This window comes from Beta vulgaris, chromosome 1, assembly GCF_026745355.1.
Source record: "Beta vulgaris subsp. vulgaris cultivar EL10 chromosome 1, EL10.2, whole genome shotgun sequence".
NCBI lineage: Eukaryota > Viridiplantae > Streptophyta > Magnoliopsida > Caryophyllales > Amaranthaceae > Beta > Beta vulgaris.
Genome location: NC_079202.1, coordinates 14,774,267 through 14,795,835, shown reverse-complemented (window position 1 = coordinate 14,795,835; position 21,569 = coordinate 14,774,267). Strand labels below are relative to the sequence as shown.

The following is a 21,569-nucleotide window of genomic DNA, read 5'->3' as shown; positions in this document are numbered from 1 at the left end:
TTCCGAAAATAAAATTTTTTCCTAAACAGATTTTCTTTTTAAAACTGATTTTATCATTTGAAATTAGATAACTAATTTCCTATAATTTAGGCATGACTTACTCATTATCTTTTAACCGTTATTAATATTGCGCCTAAGTCTAGTTCCTTTTATAACAGTTCCTTTAACATATTCGTTAGTGCCACTTAGTTTGTTCCTTACAAAGGAACAAACTCTCATTCTCAAATAACTGCCACAGTTCCTTACCATTCTTTCTTTGTTCCTTTACATTGGAACTAGAAAATAAAACGCCTAGCTTCTATTCTTCTTGATCCAATGCTTGCTCCAGTATCAACATAGAAACTTCTTTACTTAGCCTTTGAAATCCTCTCTTGACTTCTTCATTGACTTCGTATTCTCCCAGTTCCTTGCATTGATACCTTAAACTCCATACACTTAAATAACTCATTAGTTCACTACTTAGTTTGTTCCTTTGTTTCTTTGTCATTATCAAAACTAGGGTTCAACACCACTGCTAACATTCTCTGCCGTAAGGCTATGTTTGTTGGTCAATTGACGACCTAAGGTTCCCGTTCCACCACCGTTCCTCCAGTTGTCAGTCGATGGTGGGTTGACGCATGCATTCTTGCAAAGTTGACAAATGCACTTCCATTGTCTGGGTTCATTGGTTGCAACTTTTTTAATGAATGGCCACACCCATGACACTTTTTTGGTACCTTGAGGTTGTGAGCCACCAGCTCCACCGTCGTCGTTGCCAATGTCGGTTTCACCAGCTTCATCTACGAAATTTAAGTTAACATATATTTACTCTTTGTCGATTAACATAATAAAAATTAATTAGCTAAGTGCTAGTTCATTTACGTTCTTATTATGAATACTTATTATTGCAACAACATTATTAATTAAACAAAATCACGATTAACTATCTTAATTTTAAATCGTTAATAATCACAATTAACTAGCTATGTGATAGTTTATTTATGTACTTATGATACATAATTATTATTGCTAAAATATTATTAATTTTAAATAATCATGATTAAGTATCTTAATTATTTAAGATTAACATAATCACGATTAACTAACTAAGTGTTATTTGATTTACATAATTGTTATTGCTTAAATCATTTTTATGTAACATAATCAAGAATAATTATCTTAATCATTATTGAATAACACCACTACCATTAATTAGCTAAGTCATACTTTTTTTACATAATGGTTATTGATTAAGTTATTTTTATGTAACATAATCAATGATATATTAGCCTAATCAATATCAATTAACATAATTACCATTACATAATTATTATTAATGTATCATAATCATGATTAATTATCTACATTGACTTAACTATTTACATTGACTATTAAAATAATCATAAATAAATTGCTAAGTGATATTTGATTTGCTAATTATTGAACACTAACCCGGTTTTTGCATGTTTGAAGCCGATGGTTGTCGGTTAGGTGGCTGCAGCAAAAACTTCATTATCATCTAACAACTCATGTTCTAAATCTTGGATGAAATCGCTATTGTTGATGGACGGTGAATTAGAAGAACCACCCTTTCGACTAGTTGAACCACCGCTCTTACCTCTTCCAGTTATAGTTTTGAAAAATGTAGACATTTTTTTTTTGGAGATAGAAACTAAAGTATTAAAGTAATGTGATATTGTTAGAACTAATAAAGTAAAAAAAAAATAGTAAAATAATAGTTTAAGGAACTAAAACTTAGCTAAGTAGATAACAGAAAGCCAAACAAGTTTTTTTTTTTTTTTTTTTTTTTTTGCAATAAATAAAATTGGAAAGTAGGATGTTTAAGTAGTACTCAAAGAAATAAAAATAGAAGGTTCAGTATGCGAGATTGCAATAATTTGAGAGTATGAGATGCTGAGAATTGTGAAGAATGAAAATGGTCGAATGCGGTATTACCAATGCGGTATTTATAGGAATTTTTTTGGGGGAACATTTTAATTTTGAATTTCAATTGGGGTGGGAAAATCATGAAGTATGTTGGGAGATAATTGCTGAATTAGGGTGGGTGGATGATAATTCATCCGTCTGCAAATGAATAGTAGAGCTACATTTTTTTTTTTTTGGTAAGTAAAGAAAATATATTGATGCATAGTAGAGCTACATTGCAAAAGCTTGCAATTGCATTATGCAAATTCATTCAGTAGTCATTTGCAACAGTAACAGATGAATTATTATTATTTTTTTCTAAATAGTTACCCATGTGGCCCACATACAACACATTACACGACTCATCTTTTCTCATTCTCTCTATAATTGATACTGTTACTAACAATATGTTGGTGGAATCAAAAATGGTGGTTGCAGGCTTTTCAGTTTCCACCCATTTTTTATTTTTCTTCTCCCTTTTAATCTTATCCTCTCCTTTCCACGCCATTCACTCATTCAGTATCACAGTATGGCACTATGTCCACCTTCATTTTCAAAAATTTGCTGCTTTATTTTCGAAGGCAGGGAAGGAGAAAACGGTTTTTGCGCTGATCTTGAACGTTCCAACTCCCAACCCACGATTTCGAAGGCAGGAGAGGGCGTCGGTCTTCAACGGTCCCAACTCACGGTTTTGTAGCACGCATGAAGGGAAAGGGCGGTTTTTGGGCCGGTGTTGTCATGGTCACGGTTCAGGGAGAGGGCGGTTTTGGGGCTGGTGATATCACGGTCACGGTTCAGGTTCAGGTTCGTGGGCGGGCCAACCCTCAATCGTAATCCCGTCTACGGTCCGGGTTCAGGGTGGTCTGATCTAGTTCCTTACCACCCACATTCGACACACGCCAACCCTATTCTGAACTGTCAACTTGGTGGTCCGGTCCGGGTGGTTCCTTATCCGGTTGTGTCCAACGTTGTGCCCGGTTGGGCCCGCCCAATAGCCACCTGTAGTTTGGTTGTTATTTTTGAGAAAACCTTTTTGAAAACATTGTTAGACTTTGCCTTTTAATATATGTCAATGTAAAATTTTGAGCATTAATGTCTCTAGTTTTGTATTTCGAAAAATTACTAAAAAGTACTCCATCGATTTTCAAAATTTCTTTCTACTTTGACCAATTTCCTCTAACTATAAAATTTTAAATAAGAACAACAACAAAAATCGGAGGGAGTAGATATTTATAATATTCATATTAAGAATCTTACAGAATCTCACATGACTATACTTTACGTCACGTGCAAATCACAAATGATGATTAAAGTAAGATTTGTTAATAATGAAAAATGTCAAAGTATAAAAAAAAAAATGGAGAGGTATTAGATCGAAAAGAAATAAAGGGAGCGGATATAGGGAATGTGAAATAGAAAGTAAATTAAATGTGGCATTATTTTCATTTGAAAAGAATTTGATTTAGGTCCATTTTTCGAAGGATATTTTTCCATCCTAGTGGAAATTATGAGACTAGATATAGATCTCTGTTATATAAGTCAATGAGAAGGAAGATGATGTCTGATTATCCTTAATGAGTTTAAATTACCATATATATAATAACCTTTTCTTCTTCCTACTCGCCATATATATTGAACAATTTAACAATGGAATTGGATTTGAAATTTCAAATAGATAATAAATTAAGGAGAATGATTTTGCTCTTCTTACATATATATGTGTGAAAAACTATATCGAAAATTAAATTGACAATATAACTTGATTGACACAATCATATGAAGAAATATAAACTTGAATTTCATATTAATAATTATACTAATAATATTTTAAAACCTAAATGCTGATTATTATTTTGTAATCTCTTATTTGAATCAAATGCTTTCACTTTATTAATATTCAATAGAACCTAATACACCAATTCTTCCACTTTATTTGAGCACAAGCTTTCTCGTGCCTTATATTTCCTTCTCTCAATTATATATTTGAATAGTGATTACAAATAACTAAAAAACCAACAAAAAATAGATCTAAGAAAAACAAATTAAAAAGAGTAATTATACATCTCTGTTTGAATCAAAATTTTTCTAACAATAATGAATAACTAATTGAGAAATAAAACCGTTAATATGACACACAAGCATAATGTGCAAAAAATGTTAGTATCTCAAAAAAAAAGTTCTTGGACCATTGTGCACCAGTGATCTTACACCCATATGAACTAAATACAAATTCATAATACAAATATTGAGATTAACAAAAATAGGAATAAAGGAGTATAAGATATAATGATATGGAGAAAGAAGAAAACGTAAATACTATTAAGGGGAGTACAATAAAGAAGAATTATAAAAACTTCCACACGCCCACAAGGACTCAAAGATATGCGCTCATAATAGAATAATTTTTCAACTCTTAAATAGGGCTGACAATGGTTTGAAAATGGGACACATGGATCTCAATCGTCCTCATTACCCGCGATCCAAATCCCCACTCCACACCATCCTTTACCCATCAAAAATTTCATCCATATCTGTCCCTTCTATCAACCACGGGTGAGGAGTGGAGCAAGTGCGAAATAGATGATACTAGAAAAAGCTATTTGGAGACTTAACAATTCAAATAAATATTAACAAATGAAAATTTAGCAATCGGTTAACAGCAAATCGACTAAATATCAATTGTCAATTCACAATTCATGTGAAAAATTACTACTTATACTAATACTAATAATATATGTATTAGTATATTTCGTATATATATGATTAGGATCCGGTGAGAATGAGTCCTTATGTGAGAAAAGATTTATGCAATACTTTTTCATATATCATGACTAGAACATACGCAATAATTTTTAGAATATATGCAATACTTTTTAGAACATACTTAACTTTTTATTTTTAGAACATGTTCAACAATATTTAGAACATATGCAACACTTTCTAGAACAATAATTTATAGAACATATGCTATAATTTTTAGAACATGAAATTCCAAAGTTTAGAACATGAAATAAAAAGTTTTAGAACATGAAATAACAAATTTTAGAACATGATATAACAAGTTTTAGAATATGAAATAACAAATTTAAGAGCATGAAATATAGAATTTTAGAACATGAAATTCAACCTAAATACATTCGAACTTCCAAACTTTTGATGAAGAATTCGTTAAACTTGGTAAGCACCTCTATTGAATTCATGTAACTTTCTTGATTTATATATGAAGAACTTTGTTGAATTTAATCTTGAATTTGGTGGAGTTTTTTGAGGAGAGAGAATGTGTATTCTTAAGTAGTAAAAAAAAAAAGAATTTTGACAAAAGATACCAAACATGAATCCATTCTAAATAATTTGAATCTTTATGAATAATTTTGTTGCACTTTGCGAAGAACTTGATTAAAGTTGAATATGGAGCCTCAACTAAGTCTATTTCATTAAAAAAAACGGGTATTCTTGAGGAGAAACAATTAGTCTTCTCTACGGGAGAAAGAAACGTAATAAATTCGTAGTCAATGAATGCGAACTAAATAGATTGAATTTCAAAAAAAATCATGAAGAATTTAGAAAAAATTGTGAAGAAATTGGTTGAATTTGAGTTTGAAACTTTAATGGAGTCTTTTTTAGAAGACGACATAATTTAGAAAATATCACTTAAATTTAGAACATAAGATTTTCACATAAAAAAGTGTTCTCACCTAAAGAAAGTATTCTCACAAGAGTCTTCCCCTACATATACATACATATTATATATATGTGTGTGTGTTTGTTTGTTTGTGTGTGTGTGTGTGTGTGTGTGTGTGTGTGTGTGTGTGTGTGGTGTGTGTGTGTGTGTGTGTGTGTGTGTGTGTGTGTGTGTGTGTGTTTGTGTGTGTGTGTGTGTGTGTGTGTGTGTGTGTGTGTGTGTGGGTGTGTGTGTGTTTGTGTGTGTGTGTGTGTGTGTGTGTGTGTGATAGAGTTTCTTCTCATTTAACGATTATCATAGTGAGTGTGATCATAGTTGTTTCTTCTTTGTATCTCGAGAGTGAATTTTGTGTAATCCGTGCTCAAAGTAAGGGTTAGAATATTGCTTTTGGGAAAGCGTATCGCGCCTAGAATATTTTTCGTTGGTGTTTCTAGTAGTCAAATTTGTGATCCTTGTAACATCTTTGTAGCATTTATAACAATCCAAAAGCATTATTTATCGAAGATGACTACGGTTTGTGAGATGACAACGAATTTTCACAAACTAGACAAGTTTGAAGGCGTGAGTTCTCGTAGATGGCAGAAGAAGATGCATTTCCTCCTTACCTCTCTAAGTGTGGCGTATGTTCTAAGTACTCCAAACCCGATGAAGTGTAAAATAAAATTGTTGAAGCAATTAGGAAGAGAAACAAATGGTAGAACAACGATTACATATTTCGTGGTCACATCCTTAACGGTATGCTATATACTTTGTTTGATGTTTATCAATTTGTAGAATCCACTACTATTCTTTGGGATGATTTAGAAAGTAATTACATGGTCGAGGATGCATCTAGCAAGAAATTTCTGGTTAGTATTTCAATAACTTTAAAATGGTTGATTAAAGGCCTATTATGGAACAATTTCTTGAAATTCAAAGAATCTTAGGGAGTTTTAAACAACACAACATAGTGATGGATGATACCTTTGTAGTTTACTCTATTTTTGACAAATTGCCACCTAGTTGGAAAGATGTAAGAAATTATCTTAAGCATAAGAAAGACGATATGAATGTTTAACAATAATTGGGTGCTCATCTTCGGATTGAAGAGGGCATTCGAGTCCAAGATGGACAAAAGGATGTCAATCCTAATTGTTTCACCGTTAACATGGTGGAGGATGGTAAATAAAAGGAGTCTTCTAATCCTAAGAAGAGGGCTAATAATTTCACCAAATGCAATAATAGGAAGAAGCCTAAGTTTGGTGGAGGTGCTCAACGAGGTTGTTGGGAATGTGGAAAGTCTAGCCACTTCAAGAAGGATTGCGCTATTTGGAAGAAAAAAATGAACAAAAAGAATAGTGGGAATGGCGAATCTAGCCAAACCCATGCTCAACAAGGTTGAGTACACAAGTTTCACTTAATTCAAATCTGAATTGTGTATGAATTCTGAAACATTTTGTGTACAGGATGATTGTTCATGGTGGATCGATTCGAGCGCATCAAGCCATGTGTGCTAGGAGCGGTCTCTAATTAAGACCTTCAAGGACGTTGACAATGGAGAAGTTCTTAACATGGGAAATGATTCTACGACTAAGGTTCTAGGCATAGGACAAGTAGAAGTAGTTTTTAGTTCCGGAAAGCCTCTTATTTTAAGAGATGTGTTGTATGCTCCGGAACTTAGGAGAAATTTAGTCTCCGGTGCTACCTTGAATCGACTAGGTTTTAAAATGGTGTTTGAAGCTGATAAATTTATATTGTCTAAGGGTGGTGCATTTGTAGGACTTGGTTATCTTTGTAATAGTATGTTCAAACTAAGTATTTCGAATGCTTTGAAAGATACTTGCTTTGTTGTTAATGACAATTCTTCTCTATGGCATAATGGACTTGGTCATGTTAGCTATAAAAAGTTATTTTCCATGTATAAGCATGATTTGATTCCCTCTTTTGATCCAAGTATAGAGAAGTGTAGAACATGCATGTTAACAAGGATAACTAGAAAATATTTTCCAAAAAATGTGGAAAAAGATACTTCATTGCTTGATTTGGTGCATAGTCATTTATGTGAGTTCCATAGCACTCCTTTCTTAGGGAACAAGAAAAATACATGAAAACTTTTATTGATGATTATTCTCGATTTTGTTATGTATACTTGTTGTTTACTAAGGATGAAGCCCTTGATAAGTTTAAGATCTATAAGAACGAAGTTAAATTACAAATAAATGACAAAGTTAAACGGTTTAGAATCGATAAAGGTGGTGAATTCTATACTCCAAGTTATTTTCAATCTATGGGAATAATACATGAAACAACCGCAACTTATACACCACAACAAAATGGTATAGTGGAAAGAAGGAATAGAACTTTCCAAGAAATGATAAATTATATGTTATCCTATTCGGGTTTAAGTGATGGTGTTTGGGGAGAAGCTATTTTAACAACTTGTCATATTTTAAACCGCGTTCCAATGAAAAAGAACGAGGTTACCCCATATGAACTTTGGTATAAAATAAAACCAAACTTGAGTTATCTCAAAGTTTGGGGATTAGGGCAATTGTAAAAGTGCCGGAACCCAAACATAAAAAGTTCGGTGAAAGGGGAGTTGAGTGCATCTTTATAGGGTATGCTCTTCATAGCAAATCCTATAGGTTCTATGTTATAGAACAAAACGATGTTTGGTCAATACACACTATTGTGGAGTCAAGAGATGCAATTTTGTTTGAAAATAGATATTCATCAATTCCTTGACCAAAGGATATTACTCCTTATACCAATATTGATCAAGGAGTTGAAATTGATCAAACCCACATTGATCAAGAAGTTGATGAACAAACTCTTGATGAGAATGTTGCATCGACATCATCACAACCTAGGAGAACAAAGTAAAAGGGCGAGAAAAGAGAAATCTTTCGGCCCAAATTTTCATGTATATTTGGTTGAAGGATCAAGGAGTTCTATAGTGACTAAGTTTCCATATATATTTAATGTGGAATTGGATTCTTCAACGTTTAATGAGGCTATGAGGTCTCAAAATGCTGCTTTTTAGAAAGAGTCAATTGATGATGAGATGGATTATCATGAGGAATAACACTTGGGTTCTAGCTGATTTACCTCCAAAGTGTAAACCAACTGGATGTAAATGAATTTTCAAAAAGAAAATGAAAGTGGATGGGACTATTGATAAGTTCAAAGCCCGTCTTGTGGCTCAAGGTTTTTCACAAAACGGGTATTGATTATTTCGATACATATATACCCGTTCCTAGAATCTCTACTATAATGTTATTAATAACTCTTGCGGTGATTCATAAGATTGTGCTCCATCAAATGGATGTCAAGACGACCTTCTTGAATGGAGAGCTAGAGGAAGAGGTTTACATGCAACAACCGGAAGAGTTTGTCGTGAAAGGTCAAGATCACAAAGTATGCAAGTTAGTTAGATCTTTGTATGGGCTAAAACAAGCACCAAAACAATGTCATCAAAAGTTTGATGAAGTTGTGTTGTCTAATGGTTTCAAGTTGAATAATTCAGACAAGTGTGTGTATAGCAAATTTGATGACATTGGTAATGGTGTCATGATTTGTTTATATGTAGATGACATGTTGGTTTTTAGAACGGATTTGTCACAAGTTGAATGGGAAAAATCTTTTCTATCGTCAAAATTCTCCATGAAAGATTTGGGAGAGGCGGATTTCATCTTAGGTATAAGAATTAAGAGAGAGAATGGAAAATTGATCTTATCACAATCTGATTACATTGAGAAAATGCTCAAGAAGTTCAAGTTAGTAATTGTTCTCTTGTTTCAACTCCTATGGACCCAAGTGAATTTTTTTTGCCAAATGATGGTAATGTCGTATCTCAACTTGAGTATGCGAGGGTTATAGGTTGTTTGATGTATGCTATGACGAGTATTAGGCCGGATGTAATGGAACATTGGCTAGCTATTCATCGAGTATTAAAGTATTTAAGGAAAACCATGGATTATGGTTTGTCCTATAGTGGATATCCTTCGGTTTAAGAAGGGTATTCGGATGCAAGTTGGATCTCTAACATAGAAAATCATTCCTCTACAAGTGGATGGATATTCCTCTTTGGAGGAGGTGCTATATCTTGGGCTTCCAAGAAACAAAGTTGCATTGCGGATCTTCAATGACGACATTTGAGTTTATAGCTCTGTCATCGGCAAGCAAAGAAACCGAGTGGTTAAGGAATCTCATGTTTGAGATACCTTTGTTGCGAAATCGATTTCACCTATTGCTATACATTGTGATAGTGATGCAGCATTGGCAAGCGTTTATAGTCAAGTTTACAATGGTAAATCAAGGCACATTGGTGTGAGACATAGCTATGTCCAAGGATTGATCAAAGATAGTGCTATTAAAGTTGACTATGTAAGGACTACGTATAATCTAGCGGATTGCTTCACTAAGGCTTTAGCTAGAGATACGATAAAGAGGATGGCAGTCGGTTTAGGATTGGTTCCAATGAAAATCACGAGTAGGAAAATCTTAACTTAACGCCGAATTAGATGGGTCTTGAGTTCAATAAGATTAATTTCCATGTTTGACGATTGAAAGAACTAATATACTCATCTAAGGTAAAGTTCTTTAAATCTGTGATAATTTAAGAGGTTGTATAATCTTAATAGGTCTCTTGACATTATGCTTTATCATAGGAGCATGTTTCTTCTAAGGGATCTACCTATGTAAATGTGAAGTTTGGCCGATTCAAGGAGCTAGTGGGCATAGCTTTGATGTACTTATGAATGATACGGACACATGGCTATTTTAGTGTCAAGTATATAATGAGAACAAGTATTTGATCTTGTGTGTATAATATCTTCAAGTGTTCATTATGTATTGCTAATGGTTCAAACGTTTAACGACACAATTTGGATATGAATTCTTGGAATGTGTATTGTACTAAGTGGAAGTTCAAGTCTTTGTACACTTTCATTTATGCATGAGGTTGTTTTTATAGTGATGAAGTGTGTGCTAGTAATACAAATGGATACTGTAAATGAGGGAGGATTGTTGGAGATTTAGAATATTAGATGTGTTGGTTTCATATCACGTGATTTTGAGTCGCAATGGTTGTGGTGGTGTGACTCGAATCAACATGAGTTATAGAGTTCATTAATGTATTTATTACATTGATGAAGGAGCGTTCGCTCGATTTAAAGCGAGCAATCAAATTTGACAGGGATTTTAAGAACGCGAAAAGCTGACAAAAGTGCGCGAGGAGCACCGGCTCCTACTTGGAGCGCCCGCTCAGAGGGGAGCGCCAGCTCCTCCTCTATGCTCGCTTATTTTCGCATCTCTTCAGTTGGTTTGTGACAGTTATTAGTCATATAATATCAGATGTTCATTTGTTTCAAAGGACTCTAATTTATTGTTCTATACATGTTTATGAAAGCAACAAGAGAAAACTCTCTCTATTGAAAAGCACAAGTTCATTGTTCATCACATCAAATTCTTTCACACACTTATTCTCATTTAACGATTATCAATTTCGCGTCTCCTTTGCATTGGCTTACTTAAATCCATGATTGTAAGTGAAAGCATTGACACTCAACTAATTCACCTTTTAATGAGCCTGTAAACCTATATTTAGGAGTCCACTCATGGTACACCTGGGTGTCTCATGGTACACCCAATGACAATTTTGTAATCAATTCTCCAAAAGAGTAGAACTTTACTTATTCTAATCACTCGTTTAGCTTTACTCTTCTTCTTCTAAATTATTTCTCTTACCTCAATTTTCTCTCTCTTACATTGTTTCTCTAACCGCTAAATTTTTCTGTCCTCCATTGATACTCACCTCCAAGTTTGTCTCTCCTCAATATATCCTTTCTCACCTCAAAAATTTTCTCCTATATTAATCATTTCTCTTCTCCAAATATACAATCTTCATTAAAATCAGTAAAGGGAAAAAACAAATATTTGAACTTCGAATTTAATTAATGACAATTAATTTTAGATTTGAAAATCAAAAGCTGAGTGGGCAATAATTTATCATAAGATAATAATAAATTTGCTATGTCAACTATATATGGTTGCTTATTATTTTTAGAGATAGCTTATAATTTTCAACGTTTCACAATAAACTTACATGGTAAGTCCTGTTCCTCTAACACCTATTCTGATATAGTACAAGATGCTTGGTTTAGTGCATGTTTCAGCGCAATACGACAAAATTCTCTGACTTTTGTTCAGTCTAAAGTTGAGCAAGGAAAAGTTAGTTAGTCTAAATGTGCTTATTGAGTTTAAAATATTATTAGGACAGTCTAGTTGCATGACTCATTGAGTTGTTCCTCTAAAAATTTTGTTGTAACCCCTTCCATGTCTCGATGTAGAGTTGCTGCTCATGCACCTGACGATTAACCAGCGACAAAGAGCAAGTATCGGCTCCGATTTTTTGTTCCACAAGAGTGTACATTTTTGGAGTAAAGTACACTGACTCTATAGGAGGTTGAAATCGCCAATATTATATCACATCATATTCAACTTGACTCTTCAGCAAATTGATAAGTATTTGGATATTTTATGTACTTGAGATGGTATATCCGTATATACTAGTATGTCAGTGGTTGGCTGCGTACCCTGTGTGATCTAGAGGGGCTGGCTATTCATGTGACATCTTTATGTCCTTATGTTTTAATTCACAAGTAGCATATAAATTAATACAACGTAACCAGCATTTACAGATTTCTGAGTAACTTCAGATAGAGGATTCCATTTGTCTGTTCCTGTGCCATCAATTTCCTTTCTCCGCAGTCCGCACACACCCCCTTCAAGCAACCAAGCTTTTACGTTTATGTAAGCCAGTGAATACTCTTCCGCTCGTGGGTGTAACAATGTCAAAAAATATTCTGTTTCGCAAAAATTGCAACACTGGATTTTGAGATCAAAGTTAGAAAACTTCGACCATATATGTTCACCAAGATATAAGTATATATCAGTAAACATAGTTAAATACAATGTTGCAAGATTCATATTTCATCCTCGTGTCTTTTTTCAAAATCTCACTTCTTTTTTTTATACTGTTTTCAGTTTGTAAACAAATATATCAGCAGTCGAAGTAGCACATACTGTGAAAGTGTCACAATTGAGAGTATAGTGCAGTAAGCCTGCATTAGTGCGTTCGCGTATTTGAGTTGGGTTATAAAATTTCTACCTGGCCCTGAATCCTGCATATTCAACAGCTATGCCAAATATTATGAGATGTTTACTGTCTTTTAGTGATTTCATTTTCTCCTCAAAGGAAGCACTCCTGCCCAAACACGGCTTCTGATTTAGAATTTCTAACTCTATTCCCTAGTCTGGATTCCAATATTTAATTAAGCAAAAGCTAGTTTTATTGCAAATTTTATAATCTCCTCTTGTTCACTCCGAGTTTTCAAATAGACTGACTTTAACATAGGTTGAAGTGGCTATTACATCCAAATATGGCTTTTCCATTACTACAACCATTACCTAATCAAAAATTCAAAAGATATAAAAAAACTATAAACCATCTGAAAGTGGATTATACTATATATAGTGGACAAAACAGCTAAATTAACACATGATTACCAATTTTTAATGTAGACCCAAGGTTGTCAATATTCTTTCTGTTACCTGACTGCAAACCACAAGATCTACTACTGAGTAATATAGTTCATGTGGTAATTTATCATCAAATGCCTGTCTTTTGTGTCTATGTTATCCTGTTTCTCACTCGTAAACATTGATTTTTATAATGTTCATGTGGTGTAATCGTGTGAATGAGGAATCAAAGGCGGAATCCATGGTGAACCTCCGCGTGGAAGAGCCATTTTGTAGCTTCTTTGGGTAAGTATGCTATATAAATATGTAAGTTGGCAAAGGCTTTTACCATTCAAATCCTCAAACCAAAATAAAAAGATACTTGACAACAAAAATTCTGAAAATGGCAATCCCAAAAACATCTTCACACACTCGTTCACTCAGTTTGCCATCCACATCTCATCCACTTGATTCAAGCATACAAATTAACTTATGTAAGCTTAGGGCCTCACAAGCAGAGCCCTCGTCTTCATCGATATGCGAAAACATGTGCAGCATAAAGGACTTGTATGAGCAAATGAACATTATGATTCATTTACCACATAACCAACAACTTCTTTCTGATGAACATCACAGGAAAGATGTCGAAGAGATTCTCAATGGATCTCTTGCATTGTTAGATGCTTCTAGTTCTGCACTTGATGCACTATCCCAAATGAAAGAATCTATTCTAGAAATCAAATCAGCTCTTCGTAGAGGAATTAACGATGAAGGTGTTCATGTATATTTGATGTCGAGAAAGAAGATTTGCAAGGCAGTCTCTAAATGCCTTGGGAATATGAAGAAAACTGAGAAAAACTGTCTGACACAACCTGAAAATGTCTCCATTACAGTATTAATGCTAAAAGAGGCAGAGACAACCAGTCTCTTTACATTGAAGTCCCTTTTCTCGTATGTCATTGGGAAGAAGGCCGCCTCTCAGACACGGGGCTGGTCCTTGGTTGCAAAATTTGTGAAGTCTAAACATGCATATCTCGATGCAGAAAACGATAGCGAAGTAGTATACATTGATCGTGCCCTCAGTTCTCTTTCAGAAAACAATTCAAAGGTAGTGCTAAGGCAAGTAGAGTTATTAGAAATGGCTATCCTTGACCTTGAGGATGCCTTGGAGTCTATCTCTAGATGCTTTGTTAGAACAAGAGTTTCCCTTCTCAATGTACTCAATCTTTAGATGCCATTCCGGCACCAATATTTTAATGAACACAAAATTCTGTAGTATCTTAAACAAAGAGCAGAAACGATTTAAGTCTTTAGACACATCTCGTTTGCGCCATAATGTTATACTTCTATCCATGTTGTCTTTTGCTTATGTTGTCTTCCTCACGCTCACATGCTTGTTTCTTTTTCCCATCTCTGCTAAACCATTTAATCTCTATGATTCGATCCATGTTCGTTTCCAATTCATACAGACCTATAGGTCCTGATTGTTGAAATTAATCTAGAAAAATCGAGAATATACTATGTAAATGTCGATGACTTAGCTTAAGAAATATCTAAGATAAATATTCTAGGAAAAATCTAGTCTACAAAGCCCCTAGAAAACACTAGAACATTGTAAAACAATATCTACCTAAGTCGGTTAAACCAATGGACCATATAAATAGAACTAGGAGTATGGGCATGTATGAAGAAAAAAAAAACTAAGCATCTAATACAAGTCCAAAACCATTTAACAAAGCTCTCCCTTTCCTTGTTACCACTCTACCATAAACAACAATAATATTACTTATAAAATACATTAAGCTCACTACAATTCCACAACCATTGGTATCACAGCCATTTAAATCCAAACATCCAATACATTATATAAATTATCATACTCTTATAAAACTAATACACCAAACACAAGATAAACCAACTCCCTTAAATTAAAAACAAACACCACATAAATTATACGGTTTTTTTCTCATATACCCCAAACAATTTTTTTTGCACCATATACCCTTTAACTTTTGAAATTCACCATATACCTCCCATTTTCAAAAAGATATATCCACTTACCCTTAACGACTAACGCAGTATAACTCCGTTAGTCATCAACCTGTAATCTCCCTCTACTTTAATTAACTAACCTAAATATATCCCTAACATTAACCCTAATCTAATACATTAAGCTTTACCCTAACCCTAACCACCATCCCATCCCCCTTACCCCCACTTCAGCACCACCCCCTCACCATCACCACCACCACCCCTCTCCTTCCCCCGCTTATAATAGCCCATATTTTTAAGCAGGTTTCATTAAAAGATAATTATATTTTATCACCTTAATTGTATATTAAACTATTGTAAAACATCTTTGAAAAGTTAAATTTTAATGTGTAAATAGAATATGGGTTTAAGTTATATTTTGGAAAAAAAAAAAGAGAAAGCCATTCAATTTCTCATCTCTCTCTGGTGGCAATAGGTGAAATATGCCACATGGTTGCCTTGTGGTCAATCTTCCATTTTCCTTCATCAAGATTAAAGGAAACCCCAAAACCAAAATAAAACCCCAAACAATAATTTTCTCTCTCCTCTGATTTTATACCCCGTACTGTACATGTTTCATTTCTGCATTATGAAGTCGGAATTTGCCCAAACGTATTGCATGAAAGTTGTAGATCTCGAAAAGTTATTGAATTTAGACTTAAAAATCGTTAAATTCGGAGTCCGGAGCTATGAGTTATGACCTTTGCAAGTTTGATGTTGCTGCTGCTATTTTCTTTCATGCTTTTGTTGTCGTCGCTGCAGCTTCGTGGTTGTTGTTGTTGTTGTTGTGTTGATGTTAGGTACTACTCTTTCAATCTTTCTCTCACTTTTGTTCAGAAAACCCAATTGTTAGATGAATGTATAAATTTTGGGTTTAAATTATGACCTTTATTTCATCAATTGTAATATGATTTTTATACTATTAATAATTCTGATTTTTACAAGTGTAATTAAAATTATTATTGATTTGCAAAATCAGATTAAGGGATTGAAATTGGTATTATTTGGATTGTTGAGATTAAAGATTAGAACTTTTGTTCAATTACTTAGATTGAAACTCATTTTGAATTACTTTATAATCTTCTATTTTGTTAAGTAAATTATAAAATCAACTTGTTGATTTTGTTTTTAAGTAATTTGGTAAATTCTGAATTTGGTCTTGTTTTATAAAACCCTTATGTCAATCTAGAGTTGGATTGGAGAATTGAACTTGCTATTATATTATGATTTTCAGAGAAATGAGTTTTATTAGAGTTAGCTTATGAGGTTAATTAAAGTGAGAAATTGTTGTTGTAAGTTGGATTAGTAGAATGGATATTGATGATAGTTCATTTTGATTGAGAGTATGGAGTGCAAGATTAATTGATATGTGTATAAAAATGACAAATGAATGGGGATTAGGAATAAGTATAGGTTATAAGAATGAGTTAGTAGATTAGTTTTTGTATATTAAATTTATGGAATGTTTATCTAATAATTCTTATTGTTATTGGTAATGTGACTATGGTTATGAATTTGTTGAGCTCATGCTATATTGGGGATTGAGGATTATTATTGAAGATTAATCAGTGTTATTCTATGGAAGATTGTTAGTAGGAAAAATTGGTTTGTAGTTAAGGTAACATTTATGTTTAGCAAAAATGTATTTATATGTACGTATGTGTTATGTTGTATTTTTTATATTATACATCGTTTGTAGTCATGGCCATGGTTATAGATGCGTCTCTATTAGTTAGTTGTGAATTGCTATTGGATTGTTATAAAAGTATCATTTTGTTCAGTTATTGGAATTGTTCGGAAATACTATGTTTCTTAGAATATGATTTGGGTATGATAATGAGGAGATGATTTCGAAATGGTTTTAGCTAACTTAGTTTATGAACTGAGATGAATAGTGGGCAAGGTACTGATTAAAAGAAATGATTCAGATATGAGTTAAGTCCAGAAAAGGTCGAATATTTTGTTGTGTTATGTTATGAGCCTGTACTTGCCAGTGATTTTTGTTACGTGATTAAGCTACGCCAGCGATATATTTAAAAGAATAATTATTTTTCGAACAATTACCAAGTCAGTTTCTTATATGAAAAATGTTTACGAACCAAAATCATTTTGACGGGCTGAAGTAAAGTTACTCAGCATTCCGCTCATTTTAGTTTTGTTTTTGTTTTGTATTTTCTTCTGTAATTTGCAGGATTGTATTGGGTGCTCATAGTGGATCGGAAATAAAGAGTTGGTTATCAAATTGTAAATATATTAGGGATTCAAAGTTGTATTTGGAAGTATTCAAGTGCTTAGTGAATAATATAATATTCTATTATTTTAGAATCAAGTAAATTGTAATTTGGTATTTGCACTAGTGGAAAAATGAAGAAGGGTTGCGCTGAAAAAGGCCTGTAGGGCTGCGCTTTTCGACAGCAGCCCTTTCAGTAGCAGCCCTTCACTTTTTAAGTAGGGCTGCGCTAGAAAAGCCCAGCCCTTAAGCTAGAAGGGCTGCGCTAGTTAGGAAAAAGCGCAGCCCTTCTAGCCAGAAGGGCTGCGCTAGTTAGGAAAAAGCGCAGCCCTTCTGAGCTAGAAGGGCTGCGCTTTTTCCTAACTAGCGCAGCCCTTCCTACCAAAAAAAAAAAATAAATTTTTTTTTTTTTTTGGACATGTTTTTACTCATAATCTCCTATTTTCTGAAATTAAACAGAAGAGAAGAGAAACGAAACGAAAATACTAAACCCAAAACAAAAAAAAGAATGAAACGAAAATGAAAAAAAGGAACAAAAACTAATATACAAAGAGAAGTATACAAGAAGTATAACAAGAACATTAATCAAAACAAAGATGAAAATACAAGAAATTATATACAAAGAGAAGTATACAAGAACATTAATCAAAATAAACAAAGAGAAGTATACAAGAACCTTAATCGTCAAAACAAAGAGAAGTATACAAGAACATTAATCAAAACAAAGAGAAGTATACAAGAACATTAATCAAAATATATAAACAAAGAGAAGTATACAAGAACATTATAGATCTGGAAATACAAGAAATACCTCCAAACATTAACCTAATAATGTTTAAATACATAAAACAAACCCTAATACATAATTTAAGGGAAAATTTTTTTTCGAAAAATCTTAAAATGCCTATTTGGAGGCTTAAACGAACTCGGATGGCTTAAAAAGCCTAAACGTTATAGCCTAGCGGTGAGTTTGACTCGTTGGCTCGTTCCGCTTCCGAAAAGGTGTCACAATAGGCAATCGGACTCCATCGGCATGATTCATGCAAATCATTTCAGCGTTTTTGTCGCAACATTTCTGGGAGTTTTTGAGAGGATTAGAGAGAAGGAGGAGAGGGAGGAGGGATGTGAGAGAAGGAGGAAAAGGAATAATGAGGGACGTGAGAGAGGAGAGAGAAGAATGAGGGATATATTTGACGACCCGCTTAGTATTTGAAGCCCGCGAACTTGAATTTTTCAAATTTTTTAAAGAAGGGTTGCGCTTTTCTTCAAAAGCGCAGCCCTACTTAGTCAGAAGGGCTGCGCCTTTTATAAAAGCGCAGCCCTATTGAGTGAAGGGTTGCGCTTTTATAAAAAAGCGCAGCCCTTCTGTTGTGTAGGGCTGCGCTTTTGTACAAAAGTGCAGCCCTTCACTAGTAGGGCGCGATTTTAGAAAAAGTGCAGCCCTTCCTCCGCAGCCCTTCCTTTTTTTTTCCCCTAGTGTTGGTTTTGAAGTTATTATGCTGTGGGTCATGAGTTGACCCACAGGTTCAGGATCGTATTATAGATTATGTTTCCGCTACGAGTAAATATTAATTCGAGATTTATTAAGCGTTGATTGTAATTAGTGAATCTTAAGTGTGTTTAGCTAGCAGCTCGAAAGTGCGGGCTGTTACAGAATTTGGAGTCATGTTAAGACAAAAGGGAAGAGCTGAAAATTTCTGGTATGCACCAAGTGGAAGGGAGCCACATTAATGAACTCAAATTGGTTGACCAAGTTTGAAGTAATGCACCCATACCTTCCTCTTATATACCTTTCCATCCTACATAATTTTCATCACCAAAACCAACCAAAATTGATCTGCCCAAAAACACTTCCTCCTTCCTCTCTTCACTCGCCAGTTCTGGCGGTAAAGCCATAACTTACCTCAGCTTCGTTTCTTTGGATTTTTGTCTCTTAATCTCTACATGCAAAGCCTGATTCTCATTCACTACATATAGGAGCATATTGGGAAGAAAAGGAATCACCATTTCGAGGCCAAGAAGTTCAAGAAAAAGAGCTATCTTCTTCAACTAGAAAAATAGTAAGTATGTTGAATAGTTTGGGTAAATTGAGATACTTCCTTTAGGTATGTTCTTATGATTTTTTTGTGTGGATGTAAATAGGTGTTTAAGGATTCCAAAGAAGTTAAAATCTCATCCTAAGGAGAAGGAGAAGTCGGATCGTACCAATTACAAATTGAGATATGCAAATTCAATCCCTTTTTGGAAGATAAGTATTGTGAAAACTATTCGAAGTATTTTTGAGAGGAAAATTGAGGATGAATTCTTGGTTTGTATGACTATTAGCTACTGTATTTTGATTGTAATTAAGTATAAACCCTTGCATGTTGGAAAAGCAAATGAAATGGGGTTTCTTTCTTATACTAGAAAATGGTTAAATGTGGCTGTATTCGGTTTTTCGTAAAGGATTGATTTGTATACCAGCGTAAGCTGAATTTTGTTCTATGTACCTGTCTTGGTGGGGGCAGACTCTTGTGCAGGAACTAGCAAGCTAAGGTAGGCAGATGGGAAGCTCTGGAGAAATGATACCTCCGCAATCATAGCTGACCAAAGCTTGAACATGATCATCTTTTGAAACTTAAAACTTGTCTTTTGGTGAAGAATGTTTGGATGTACATTATGATATAATTACTATATGGGCCTGTAATAACTAAACTATATTTCGTATGATGTATGTTTTTTCTTAACTCAGCTCATAAAGTCAACTCAGCCATATTAATGGGTTGACTCAAGCAGGTGTCAACCTCCGTACCATTTTTACTATGATTTGCTTCCGCTAATGCTATTAAGTTCAATTTTTAATCGATTTGAAGAAAGCTAGGACGTGGGCTGTTACACCACTGACCCGCCTCCCCCTCCCCTTCCCCTGCTATCCCGAACCCCCTCCCATCCCTAACTATTGTTTCAAACCCCACTCCCCTTTGCACCTGCAGTCGTGCACCCCCCTCCCCCCATTCCTCCGGTAGAAAGCGCAACCAACATGCATCAGTGGGGAGGAGAGAGTCGTGCATCCCCCCCTCTAACCTTAATCGAAGGTGGCAAAGACGACTCTGGAATGGCGCGAGCAACGTGAAGCGGAGGGGAGGAGAGATTCGCGGCAGGTGAAAGAGAAAGAGTGGCAGGGAAAAGAGGAGGTGTGTGAGCAATGACGAGGGTTGTGCACGGGTACCCCGGCTGCTAGAGACAGGTGAAGGGTGGTGATTTTGCAGTCCAAAGGTTTCAGGCGTGAATATAATCCCCCGTAAATTTATCAGTTTTATAAAAATGTTTTAGTATAATATATATATGAATATAATTTAATATTCAATAATTTATTTCTTTAAAAGATTGACTATTTGAAAGTCAAAGGAATTATTTCAAGAATTTAAAGAAGTTAAAAATTTTGTGTTTAAGCATGCTTTGAAAAACATTTGAAATTAATACTTTTTGGATTTGAAAAAGGTGTCTAAAGGGGCTTGAGGAACCTAAACACTATTTAGATTAGGAAAAGGACTTCTAGTTGTGTTAGGAGATCCAAACATCAATTTTACTAATCATTAAACTCTGTTTATGCCCAATTGCCTTTTCTTAAGCCCACAAGGAAAACACATATATAAATTCATTGAACCCATAATTTTTTTCCCACACATAATTTTCTCTCTCCTCACTTCACACCAAAAATCGACGCCTCTTCCTCCCTCTTTCTCTGTCACAATTTTTTTCTTTCATCTCTTCTAAGAAATGATTTCTTCTTCAACAAGTAACCTCCCTTCCTCAATCTAACCACCAGCAACCACCATGCTGCCGCCGAGCTGCTGCCATGTCACCACCGCAGGCACCTTTGTTCTTTTCTTCTTTGTTTTGGTTGATTACCTTTCTTCTGCCTCAAGTTTTATTTAAATATTGTGTTTTTACATGAAGTGGTGTTTACTAATGAGAAAGGGTTGAAAGTGAGTCAGAAGGTGTTGTATGATTGCAAACCTATAATTTGTGAGGGTGCAAAGGATATTGGTCATACTGGAGAGCAGTGCATACAAAAGAAGTATGAACTAGCATTGAAAAAGTGAAGCTTAGGAAACAGTTGGTTGTGAAGGAGAAGGTGGTTTCAGTTGCTATTGAAAGAGAGGTTGCTGATGATACTAATGTGGGAGCAGCTGTTGTTGGGCTGGTGCATGATGAGATATCAGGTATAATACTCCCTTC

The 21,569-nt window shown here is 34.4% G+C and overlaps 1 protein-coding gene and 1 long non-coding RNA gene across 2 annotated transcripts; both read left to right on the top strand.

Moving 5' to 3' along the window:
• The first annotated feature begins 13,490 nt into the window (after positions 1 to 13,490).
• LOC104884909 (uncharacterized) lies at positions 13,491 to 14,318 on the top strand. The gene has a single exon (XM_010669611.1). It carries the CDS (start codon positions 13,491 to 13,493, stop codon positions 14,316 to 14,318), a length of 828 nt encoding a protein of 275 aa, XP_010667913.1.
• A 4,456-nt stretch (positions 14,319 to 18,774) lies between these two features.
• On the top strand, positions 18,775 to 19,836 carry LOC109133838 (uncharacterized). Its single transcript, XR_002039056.3, has 3 exons — positions 18,775 to 19,234; positions 19,326 to 19,408; positions 19,491 to 19,836. It is a non-coding gene; the product is annotated as an uncharacterized LOC109133838 (long non-coding RNA).
• Positions 19,837 to 21,569: the final 1,733 nt, after the last annotated feature.